General features: G+C 41.1%; 1 protein-coding gene across 1 annotated transcript in view; it reads right to left on the reverse strand.

Moving 5' to 3' along the window:
* Window positions 1-7,111, reverse strand: part of LOC113077114 (E3 ubiquitin-protein ligase TRIM39-like) — a 9,010-nt gene extending 1,899 nt beyond the window's left edge. The window contains exons 1-4 of the mRNA XM_026249568.1: window positions 6,950-7,111; window positions 3,616-3,711; window positions 3,157-3,390; window positions 476-614 (exon numbers count right to left, since the gene is read on the reverse strand). Coding sequence (XP_026105353.1) covers window positions 476-614; window positions 3,157-3,390; window positions 3,616-3,711; window positions 6,950-7,111 — 631 coding nt within the window. The remainder of the gene's footprint in view (window positions 1-475; window positions 615-3,156; window positions 3,391-3,615; window positions 3,712-6,949) is intronic.
* Between the last annotated feature and the right edge of the window lie 5,746 nt (window positions 7,112-12,857).

The following is a 12,857-nucleotide window of genomic DNA, read 5'->3' on the forward strand; positions in this document are numbered from 1 at the left end:
GAGATTCTGTAGACGATCTGAGCAAAACACTAACACATACTAAGTACTAGAATATTATACATTTGAATTAAATCTCAGGTGTACTAATTTCTGCAATCCTTCATTTAAAAAAAATTAACGTAATTTAGCCAAGTAAGACATGTTCCTGGATCAACATTGCTGTCCAAAATACAGCCTTAACCCAGTCCCCACCCCTAAAACCTAACCTTACCCATAATATATTCCTAAAATCATAGAGAAATTATAGCTGATTAACAAGAGTGTAGAAGCACCTAATCCTGATTGTAAGTCTAAAACTGACATTTCCTGAAAAGTTATCTCTCCATTCTGATTGGTTGATTGGAATGATGTTCCTGGATCAACAAGGATGCTGATCCAAGAACATGTACTTGGTGAAATCACGCGCTATGATATTAGTTAAAGTTTGAATAGACGTTCACATAAAAAAAATCTATTCACTGTGTAATTAACATACCAGACTGACGGAGTTTTTCATCTAGAGTTTTCTTCAGCAGAATCAAAGCTCTTTTGATAGGAAGCACATTCACATCAGAGTCGATCCTGATCTCAGTCCAGTTCTTGATGTGTGGACGACTGCACAGGGATGGGAACTTCTACAGCAGGAGACAGAAGACTAGTAAATATGTATTTTTTTTTTTACTTTAAATAGTCATGAGCTTTCTAACAGAGTTAACTAAGTTTTCTGATTTTACTCTGTTACACTTTCAATCTCTTCCGTACAATTTCTAAAGACAGCAGCTCATCAGGTTTGTCAAAAGAGCATTTGATAAATAATTAGAGCTTTAGTCAAGTCCAGCTTTGTCGAGTCCAAGTCAAGTCCAAGTCCAGGACTAGTTGAGACTGAGCCAAGACAGAGTCCAAAGAGGTTCGAGTCCAAGTCAAGACCGAGTCCAAATGAGAGAAAAAAGGCCTCTTCAAGACCACATACTTAACTACTGATAATGTATGTGATGTAATAGACAGCATATCTCCTATTCTAAGAAAATAATTTTACATTATTATTTGTAATGATCAAAAAGGATGTGCAAAGTTACAACTCTGTAGGACAGGGGTCTCCTAAGTAGATTCTGGAGGGCCAATGCCCTGAAAAGTTTAGCTCCAACCTGCCTTAACACACCTATCTGGAAGTTTCTAGTGTGTCTAGTAAGAGCTCTATTAGCTGGTTCAAGTGTGTTTAATTAGGGTTGGAGCTAAACTATAAAGGACACTGGCCCTCTAGGACCAAGTTTGGGCTTGCATAGACTAGTCATCGCTGTCGGAAACAATCGACTACTCGAGCATGCATTAACCATAATGCATACAAACTGTTTGCAAGTATGACGTGAATTTTAGGATTTTAATAGTGTTGGGGTAGTAACAAGTTACAAATTAAGGGATTACAGTAACTATATTACTTTTTTGGGTAACGAAGTAAAGTAACACATTTCCCTAATAATATTGGTGACTACACTACTTTACTGCCTGTGTGTAAAGTTCTGGGCAGGGTTTCCCGATAACGATTGATCTTAGAGTTTAAGAGCGTATTCTACGAGTAATTTTACGATCGTTCATTATTGTTTCAAGTGCGTTTCCCAACAATCACGTAGCTGTGCTTTAAGTGCTGCTTAGAGGAATCGCTGTCCGTTTGTCAAGTGCTGAAATGTCACCTTATAGAATCACTCGTAATTTTAGTACATGCTCCTTTATTGACGTTAACCTAATGCTGCGAGAGAGAACCTTTTAATTTAAAGACAAGTATTTTATTAATACAATTAAATTTAACCATTAAAAAGGAGTTGAGAAAAAAAGAAACAGAAAAATTAAATAAAAAATGGAATTTGGAAAAAAATCTAACGGAATTTGGGAAAAAATAAAATGGATTTCATTGGGCCCTAAAAAATTAAAGTAAAGTAATAAAGTAGTGAAGTTACTTTTTAAATGCAGTAACTAGTAAAATAATCTCATTACAATTTACAGAAGTAACTAGTAACTAGTAACTAATTAATTTTTTTGAGTAAATATCCCAACACTGGATTTTAATATTGATTGGAGCTGTTACTTTGACCTTATCTATGTTGCATGTAAAAATAAAACATTTAATGTAATAATTAGGGTTGTGCCTGAATACCTTATTTGGAATGGAACGGATAATGATTAAAAAAATCTGTTCTCTCTCAAGAGCTCTGCTAATAATCAGCTTAGATACAGATACATTTTCTACTTGTCCTACATGTTTGCATCTTTATCTTTAGATGGTTTGTGCGGCACACACACATCTGTTTAGTAAAGTCCCCCCCCAAAAAAATAGCTTAAAGAGTTCTGTGTAATGAAAACAAGCACATTGAATGGATTCAGTCATTTTCAAATGATCACTAAACATCTCTCTGCTTGCATGATAAATATTATTTTAGAAATTAATAATTATTTTAGTTTAACATGGCATACTTGTTCAGTGATAACTACGAAAAAAGCGAGTAACAAGTAATTTTTTAAATAAAAAAATAGACTAGTAGAAATCAGTAGTCTTGCAACCCCTACACGTATCTCATTAATTAGTATTTCATTAATTTAAAGGGGAAGTCTAAGGCTATCTAGGTGTAGACGTAAATTAAACACAATCTAACAGGTAGAAAATTTAATTATAAACATCTAAACTTTTCAGAACGCAGCAAGTGCATTTTTAAAATGAATTTATTAGCAGATCTACTGCAAGGCATGTTTATTGCAGGAAATCCATTTATTCTTTGCTGAAACTTCTGCATCTTCATGGAAAGCTGGTCATGGTTGCCTAGCAACAGCAGACGTCACTAGAGCGCAAGCATTGAGTGCAGGCTACAGAGCGCTTTGGAAAGAAGGAAAAAGTGGCGCGCCTAGTGTTTTCAGTCGCGACATCATGCAAATGTAGTTTTGTTTTGAAGGATAATAATAATAATTATTATGTTTTTATTTATTTTTTTGCTGGACTTAGTCGAGACAAACGAGAACATTTGGTGAGTCTAATGACCAAGTCTGAGTGCAAACGCAACGAGTCCGAGACAAGTCCTAGACGACAGAAAAATGTCTCGAGTCCGGACTCGAGACCAAGACCGGACTCGAGTTCTACAGCCCTATAAATAATATTCTCTATTCTCAGTGCTGATACAGATGTTGACAGACCTGCATGAGGTGCAGATGATCATCAGTGTGTGTGATCTGCTCCAGCTCAGTGTTTCTCTTCTTCAGATCAGTGATTTCCTGCTGCAGCTCTTTAATGAGATCTTCAGCCTGTTTCTCTGCTGCTTTCTGCTGCTCCTCCATCATCTTTAGCAGCTCAGACTGACATCTCTCAATGGAGCGGATCAGATCAGTGAAGAGATCAACACTGGACGATTTCTCTTCCTCTGTGTTCCTCTAATGAATGAGAACAATTAACAAATTATTTTATATGACAATCCATCTGTCACGCTTAGTACTCTATAAGTGCACAAAGACAAAAAATAATCCACAACAGTCCTTTAATAATAAGTGAAATCATAAGTGAAATGCTTATCAATTTAATTGAGCACTTTTTTAATCAGACTGAAATATTATAGTGTATAACGTTATTACTTTTAAAATATGTTTCCCCCCATTTACCTTTCTCAGCTCTACTGAGTGCTGGATCTCTTCAATCTTCTTCATTCTTTCCTGCATCATCTGCTGCACATCTGTCTGTGTCTGAAGCAGCTGAATCTACAGACAGAGAAAAACAAAGCACATTTCTTAATGAATTTAACTTCCCATCTTCTGACAGTTTTCAGGGTAAAGCCGCAGTCACACTACTAGACTTTAGCATGTGAAATTTCTTCAGAAGCTGCAGTGATTGTAATATTGCCATGTTTTCGGTTTACTTCTCTCCTTCCCCCCTCCCCTCTGCTGTTTTTCCTCGCTACACTCACACTCTTCCTCAGCTGTTCCTCTTTATCGCTCCTCTGTCTCGCTAATAGATTCACACCTGTTCTCGCTTCTCCCTAATCACCCTGGCTATTTCTAAGTCCCCATTTTTTGTGTTCTCTGCTTGATTATTTTGTTTGCTGTAGATGCTGATGCTTCAAAATCCTCTTGTGCCAGTCCTGTCTAGTCCTGTCGTGTCGGACCCTATCATTCCTTTCGTGCTCCAGTCACAGGTCAGACCTTACGGCGCTCTGGGTTAACCTATTGCTCTGCCCTTACGAAAATTAACCATGGTTTTACTACAAATAAAACCAAAAAACCATGGTTACTGTAGTTAAACCATGGTAACCACAAATTAACCATGGTTTTGCTATATTAACCATAGTTTAACCATGGTATTTGTAGTAAATCTGTGGTTTTACAAATGGCAGTCAATACGCCAAAAAACCATGGGTTACTACAGTTTTACTATAATAAAACCATGGTTATTTTTCTTAATGCTCTCTGTCCAGTCCTGCTGGTGCTGACGGGTACTCTGGACAGTTATCGTACCTGCCGCCTGAGTTTATCCAGCTAACGCTAATCACAACATGTTGCCCGAGCGCCGGCCTGTTTATCTTCAAGAATTCTGTTTGCCCTTTCACGTAAAAGACTGTTTACCTTTTGGGAACCGGCTTATCGGCCGCCTTTTGTTGTTATTTCAAAGACTTATTTCTGTTACAACGCTACTCTATTAAAGACGCTTCCTTTTGCATAATCGCTCTTGGGTCCTACTCTTTCCACACCACAAATATGATGTCACATCAGTGTCTTTTTAAAATAACTGAACATATTGAAAGTTCCAAAAAATTATAAAAATTCATCACATAACCAAAACTGGGTAGTAAATCATTACATGCAGGTTAATCTGGATTATGCTTTCAGATTTCAAAAAACAATTACTTGTATATTAGTGTGTATTACATTTTATAATGCTCATTATTAGATTAAAGTTACTTTTTAACAGATTACATGATTACATATTATTCACACGATGACAGTAAATCATTCATAATTTATTGATTCTCCTTAATTATTCTTTTATCTCATTTAAATTTTCCTTTCTAAAATTCCAGCTGTGTGACATACCATTTAACTTTGATTATATTTACACTATTTAATGGCCATGAAAATGTCATGTAAATAATTTTGCCATCCATGCTCCTGAAGTTGGAGGCAAACAGCACATTTTGAGAAATTAAAAGGTCAAGAGGCATTTATTCATCATTTGCACAGGTAACACTGGGGAAAACTGGGCATTGAAATGCTTGTGACAAGACTCAGACATACAGTGACAATAACGGGACCATACTTAAAAAATTAAAATAGTAAATGTAACACATACAAATATAGACATACATGAATGGCACTGACCATAGGCAGAACAATAAACATGGACAGAGCAGTAAATACAAATAAGTGGCAGTAACAGATACAATAAGGGTAGACAGTGTTAAGAGTTTTAAGTAGTCCTGAGGTACTGATATAGAATATTGGAGTAGAGCAGTGTCAAAAATGTATTGTAGAAATTTGCGGAGCTACATGAAAGAAAATAAAAAGTGGCAGTGCAAATACAATAAATTATAAACTTAAGAGCAGCACTTATTCTGATTTAGTATTCTAGGTAGAGCAGTGTCCAAAATGTTATTGTGGAGTGACACAGATATACATAAAAAAAATATTTAAAAAGGCAGTGCAAGTACAATAAATAATAAACTTAGGTAAAGGATAGCTGGTTGTTAAGCAGTCTGAAGGCTTGAAGATAGAAACTGTTCTTCAGTCTGGTTGTCCATGTTCTAATGGATCGTAAGCGTCTGCCAGATGGCAGTGTGGCAAACAGGTGATGAGCAGGGTGAGTGTGGTCCTTGATGATGCAGCGCCAGCGAGCCTTTCTCAAGCAGCGAGTCTGATAGATGATCTGTAAGGCTGGAAGTTTATGTCCAATGATGAGCTCTGCTGTTCTCAACACTCTCGGAAGATCTTTGCGGTTGAAAGAAAAGCAGTTGCTGTACCATACAGTGATGTAGCCGGTCAGAATGCTCTCTATAGTGCAGCGGTAGAAATTTGACATAATATTAGAGGAGATGCCAAACCTCTTCAGCCTCCGCAGGAAGTAGAGATGCTGACGGGCTGTTCTCAATATGGTCTCTGAATGCAGGCTTCAGGATAAATCCTCAGAGATGTGAATGCCCACGGTGACGAGTGGGGCGGTGTTGAGAGATGTGGGAACGAGTGAGGCCGGTAGAGTGATTGGGAAATCCGCGACACCTGCGCCCCACCGCCGGTCTTGAGTCCCACAGAGGAGATGGAAGGATATAAAACTGGAGTGACGACCGTGAAGGACGAGAGAGGACTAGGCCTGGGCCATTATTTTATGTTTTGCTTTTTATTTTGTGCGGACCAGTCGTCCGTGAGGGGCTGGTGCGCTGTTTTGTGTTTATTTTTGTCATTAAAGTTTCATTTTGATTGTGTGCCGGTTCCCGCCTCCTTCTTCCCGATGATTAGGAAGATTTTATTATTACACCCACGAACTTATAGCTCTTAACTGTCTCTACTTTCTCTCCATTGATGTGAATGGGAACGTGACCCTGTCTCTGTGACTTCCTCTGTGACCCCGTCTAAGATTATTTATTTGGTCTTGCTGATGTTTAAAGAGAGATTGTTATCAGCACACCATGTTGTTAGTGCTTTAACCTCATCTCTGTAGGATAGATGTATGGTCAGCAAATTTGAGGATGATGCTGGATCTATGCTTAACAGAGGAGTCGAAAGTTAACGGAGTACAAGAGAGGACTGAGTACACATCCCTGTGGGGTACCAGTGCTGAGTGTAAGTGAGGAGGATGTGTGATTGCCAATTCTAACCACCTGGGGTCTGACAGTCAGGAAGTCCAGGACCATAAGTAACTGTTAAGACCCAGATTTTTCTGTTTGGCTATGAGTTTGGTAGGGATGATTGTGTTAAATGCATAGCTGTAATCAACGAACAGCATCCGCACATAGGTGTCTCTTCCCTCCAAGTGTTCCAGGCCAGAATGAATGGCCATTGCAATGGTGTCATCAGTAGATCTGTTAGACTGGTAAGCAAATTGGAATGGGTCCAGGGTGTCAGGTAGAGGGGAACAGATGTGGGATTTGACTAGACGTTCAAAGCACTTCATGATGACTGATGTCAGTGCTACAGGGCGGTAGTCATTCAGACAAGAGAAACTTGTTGATGATGCTAGTTTGCTTGAAGCATGTGGGAATCACTGTTAGTCTCAAGGAAAGGTTGAAGATGTCGGTGAAGAAATCTGCTAACTTGAAAGCGCATGACCTCAGGACATGTCCGTGTATGACATCTGGACCTGGAGCTTTCCGGCCATTGACTCTCATGAAGGCCTTACTCAATTCGACTGTGGATAGAACCAAAGGGCAGGTGTCAAGGTCAACAGGTATCTTCACAGCAAGTAATGCATTGCCGGAAAAAAACTTTTTTTTCCTGTTTGAGACATTATCTGTAGGCTGGTAACAGCAGTATGCTAATGAGGTCACCTTTGCCAAATGCTGGTCGGGGGAGGGGTTTGTAACTTTCCTTTAGTGTTGAACAGCAGTGATCGAATGTCTGATGACCACAACATTATTTTGCATAGACTTGAACACTTTGTTGGCATTAATGGAAGTGGATTAGCATGGTTTAAATCATACTTATATGACCGCCATCAGTTCGTAGCAGTGAATTAAGATGTATCATATCGATCACAAGTGCAGTATGGAGTACCTCAAGGCTCAGTACTAGGGCCGCTACTCTTCACGACTTATATGTTACTCTTAGGAGATATAATCAGGAAACATGGTGTTAGCTTTCACTGTTATGTTGATGATACTCAGCTCTATATTTCTTCGTGGCCCGGTAAAACACACCAATTTGAATAATGGAATGCATAGTCGATATGAAAAACTGGATGACGAGTAATTTCGAACTGCTAAATTCTGAAAAAACTGGTGTTAATTATAGGACCTAAAAACTCTGTATGTAATAACCATGAATACTGTCTAAGACTTGATGGCTGCTCAGTCAATTCTTCGTCATCAGTTAAGAACCTAGGTGTGCTATTTGATCGCAATCTTTCCTTAGAAAGCCACATTTCTAGCATTTGTAAAACTGCACTTTCCATCTCAAAAATATATCTAAATTACGGCCTATGCTCTCAATGTCAAATGCTAATGCAAATGCATGTGGAATGTTAATCCATTCATTTATGCTCCAATGTTTTATTTTTAAAAGATTTTCATTTTATATAGATTGTATCTTAATTTTGATCAATGTTTTATCAATCAATTGCCCGTATTCAATAAATAAGAAGCAAATATATAGCAGACATTGTAATAATACCCCGGCATGATCACTTGCATTGCATGTGAACTGGAGGGCTCCGTGTCACAGTGTCTGGTCTGTGTTTCCCTGGGGTTCCACTAGTGGTCTCACTTCCCCATAGTCACCCCACTGCAGGCACTACATTTCCCACAAGCCTTTGTCCCATTCATCACTGTTAATTGCACACCTGTTAATTGCACTCAGCTGTCTCCACTTTCATCATTTTCACCTGTCCATATTAACTATCTGTTTGATGGAGTCCTTGTTTCATGTCACCCTGCTTCTCGTGTTCACTAGTTGCTTCACGTGTTTCCTAGTGTTTTTATGTTATTGTTTTTTGGACTGCTTTCATTGTTTTTGACCTCCTGCCTATTTTGGATTTGATTTTGGATTTCCCATTAAATACTGCAACTGGATCTCTTGTTTTGTGTATACGTTCGTAACAGAAGGACTCCATCATGCCCATATCCAGCAGTGTGGGATTTCGTATTCGTTCCCCAGCCAGCATGGAGGAGCAGAGGGGGAGGTTCCGAAATCTTATCACCCTCCGTCAAGAGGGGAGTGAGGTTTGGTTTGGCGCAATTATTCTGGACCATGGCAGTAAGACTGGGGTACAATGATGAGGCCCTTAAAGACCTTTTTAACGCCTGCCTGGATGACCCTGTGCCTGAGATGAAGGGGCTGGAGATCCTTGACTTTTGAGGGTTCACCAGGTACCTACATCATCGGTCTCAGTGGGATACCCCAGCCACACCTGTCTCTCCGGACACAATGGCCGACTCTAAACTTGTGTCTCCAGACAGGAGGGCCGCCAGCCCAGCTCCACTGCACAAGATGGCCGTTAGCTCAGCGCCACAGCACAAGGTGACCACCAGGCCAGAGCAACTGGCCAAGATGGCCGCCGGCCCAGTGCCACTGCACAAGATGGCCGCTGGCACAGCACCACTTCACAAGATGGCCGCCGGCCCAGAGCCACTGCACAAGATGGCCATCGGCACAGCGCCACTGCACAAGATGGCCGCTGGCCCAGCTCCAGTCAGTTCCCCGTGGTCCCTCCAGAGTCGAGTCAGGTCCCCGTGGTCCCTCCAGAGTCAAGTCAGTTTCCCGTGGTCCCTCCAGAGTCGAGTCAGTTCCCCGTGGTCCCTCCAGAGTCGAGTCAGTTCCCTGTGGTCCCTCCAGAGTCGAGTCAGGTCACCGTTGATCTTCATGAGCAAAGTCATGTCACCGTTGATCTTCCTAAGTCAAGTCACAGTTGATCTTCCTGAGTCAAGTCAAGTCACCGTTGATCTTCCTGAACAAAGTCAAGCCACCGTTGATCTTCCTGAATGAAGTCAAGCCACTGTTGATCTTCCTGAACGAAGTCAAGCCACAGTTTATCTTCCTGAACCCAGTCAAATCACCACGGATCTACCAGAGCCTCTTCACGTCTCTGCTGAACTACCAGAGCCTTGTCACATCTCTGCTGAACTTCCTGAGTGCTCATCCTATCCTGTCATGGCCATGGAGGCCATCTACCATCTCATCAGGGCCATGGAGGCCACCCTTAACCGTTCATGTCCTCCATTTCAGGCTTAACTTACCAGACTTGCTCTCATTTGCCATCGATCCCACTGTGGTGGTCTTCTGCGCCGCCCTGGTGGGCTTCTGTCTCAACCGCACGGCTGTGGTGGTCTTCTGCCCTGCCCTGGTGGGCTTCTGTCTCATCTGTTCAGCTGTGGTGGTCCTCTGCGCCACCCTGGTGGGCTTATGTCTCAACCACACGTAGGTGGTGGGCCTCTGTGTCGACCGCAAGGTAGTGGTGGTTTTCTGCACTGGCCCTGGTGGGTGTCAGTCCCATCTGCTCAGCTGTGGTGGGGCTCCTGTTCCACCTGCTCCACCCTGCCCTGGGCCCCTGAACTTTCCGTTTCCTCCTGGCCTCTTTGTTTTGGTGGGTTTTTTTTTTTTGCTTCTTGTGTTCCCTAGTTGCTTCTCGTGTTACTTAGTTTTTTTTCATGTTCTTTTTTTTTGGACTGCTTTCATTGTTTTTGACCTCCTGCCTGTTTTGGATTTGATTTTGTAACACTCCGAAACTCAGCTTGTGCCTCACAGATTTGAGAAATATAGGCTATATATAACAGAAAGCTTTAAATGTCTACTTTTAAACAAAAATATTAAAATCAAAATAAATAGGCTACTCTCTGATTATGTAATCCATATGAAATGTGCATTTCTCTCTGGCGTTCATGGCGAATCCGCATCGTCAGATTAATCTTAGCAGCGACACAGAAAACACCAGTATATTAATAAATAATGAAATGTCTCCTTGCATATTTTCGAACCAGCAGGCCATTCTGGGTTGATCGAGTGACCCCCACGGAATGAGTGAGCGGAGCGGGATATTCAGAAATGTGTTCTCCGCTCACAAACTCTGATCGGAACAAACCCGAACCTCACTGTCCGCTGAACAGAAACATCAAAATAGACAGACTAGACCATTTTAGTACAAATTAGCTTATTGACTTGACTCTCTACCTGCATATTTTTTTTCTTTTTTATTATTATTTTTTGCCTAGTTCCTACGTCTATGGCCCAATTGACGCTACAATAAGCATTTACTACTTTTAAAAAATGCGGGTCAGGAAGCGGGTCGGGTACAATATTTTATTTTTATACTTTTTTTTTGTGGTCCGAGTTGCGGGCGGCTAGTTGAAAACATCCATCGGGTTCAGGTTGTTTTATAGCCTACATTGACCCGCTTATCACTGTTGAGTATGTAGTACATGACAACGCCTCTCATTCACAGAGAGGACATGCAAAACAAACAGATTAGCATTTATATACCAGTGCTTTTGTCATTATTTTACAGCTTTGTTTTTTATTTATTCATCAATCCATCAAATCGCACATTTTATGTGACATCTGCAGAGTAGCTAGCTACTGTAAATTCATTTGTTCATGACTGGATTCTGTGCTTCACTCCGCATCACAGAAATCATAATGCATTTACCTTAAATTATAAATGGGACATAGCTGTATCTGCACAGGATGACGATATTCTGAATAGGTAAACATGTTTGATACATTTCCTCGTTTTGCAACTGCTTTCCGACCACAGTTTTTGCAAACTGTGTCTACCTTCAAGGACAAAAAAGCATTCGTCTTTTCTATACAAAAAGTATTCCCATACTAGTGTCAATTTGAACTCATATTTTGAGTTGGGATAGAGATTAGAGATAACGGCCTCTGTCTCTTATGTTGCCTCCGCTGTACGTGTAGGTGAAGCAAGAGAACAGTTAGGGGCCGTTCACATATCGCGTCTTTTGCACACTCAAGTTCGTTATTTTAAATGTAGGGGGCTGTATGCACGCTCATAATGGAAGCAATGTGGTCGTGATGCGCACGCGGTGTGACGCGTTCGTTTTTTCCAGACGCATCCATACCGCATCGAGTTAAAAACATCTCAACTTTTGAGAATGCTGCAAGCGCACCGGGGGTCATGTAGCTTCCTCACCTTTCCCATGACAACATTGAAAGCTCAGCCAAGATGAAGGAACAGCTGATCATAGCTGTATATGGATTGCCATTTTTTTATTAATTTAGAGCTGCTGCAAGAGCTACTGCAAGCATTTTTAGTGCTGCAAATCCATTTATCCATTGCTAAAATTTCCACGTCTTCATGGAGAGAGAGCAGGTCATGGTTGCTTAGCAACGGCAGACGGCTCAGGAGCGCGTTGTTAGGCGCGATATGTGAACGGCCCCTTAGGTGGAAAGTTGTTGCCTAGGCGCAGGTGAGATTCTGTGTCTGTTATTTTCTCTCAATACCGTAGATAAGCAAATGTACACGGTATGATAATCGTACATGTTTATATCATGGTATATCGTCATACCGGTATATCGTTACATCCCTACATGACATATCAATCTTCTGTTGATTACACTGTTTTATGTGATACAAATTCACCATACTTGAACTTTGGAATGCAGTGTAATGCGAAACAACTTTGCAGGAGCTTGTGTTCCTGGTATCCTGTATTCGCATACGTATGAATGGAAGTCAATGGTATGAAAAGTGTTGTGTGACCAGCCGATATCATAAAAATAAAAAGTTCTTCAGTATGTCTGTCTTTGGGGAAAGCCTTTGCGAGACCGACTTTAAATATTGTGTGCATTCTGACCAATGGAAGGGCGTGATGTCACGGGCGGGATGAAGTAGCGACCAGGAAGCAAAAATAGTACAAGCCACGCAGGTGGCTTCAGCTTTGAGTAGGGCAGCAAGCGCCGGCAGGGGTGCCGGGAGTATGGCACTGCGGCGCAGCGTCTTGTTCCTTCGAGGAACAATGGTTACCTTGGGACGTTCCTTCCTTCAGTTACTTGAGCTGCACAGAATGAACCCTTTGGGGAACGATGAGCCCACACTGCCAGACTTACAAATCCCTGTCTAGTGTGTATCGAAGAGCACAGCTAAGGTGAGAGAACAGAAGAGCCAGGAGTGGGTGGCATATTTAGATTGTAAAATCTGACGAAAGTGAAGGGCGTGGACCATCTCGCAGTGTTGCAGATGTCCAAAAGGG

This window comes from Carassius auratus, unplaced genomic scaffold, assembly GCF_003368295.1.
Source record: "Carassius auratus strain Wakin unplaced genomic scaffold, ASM336829v1 scaf_tig00021539, whole genome shotgun sequence".
In the NCBI taxonomy this organism is placed as follows: Eukaryota; Metazoa; Chordata; class Actinopteri; order Cypriniformes; family Cyprinidae; genus Carassius; species Carassius auratus.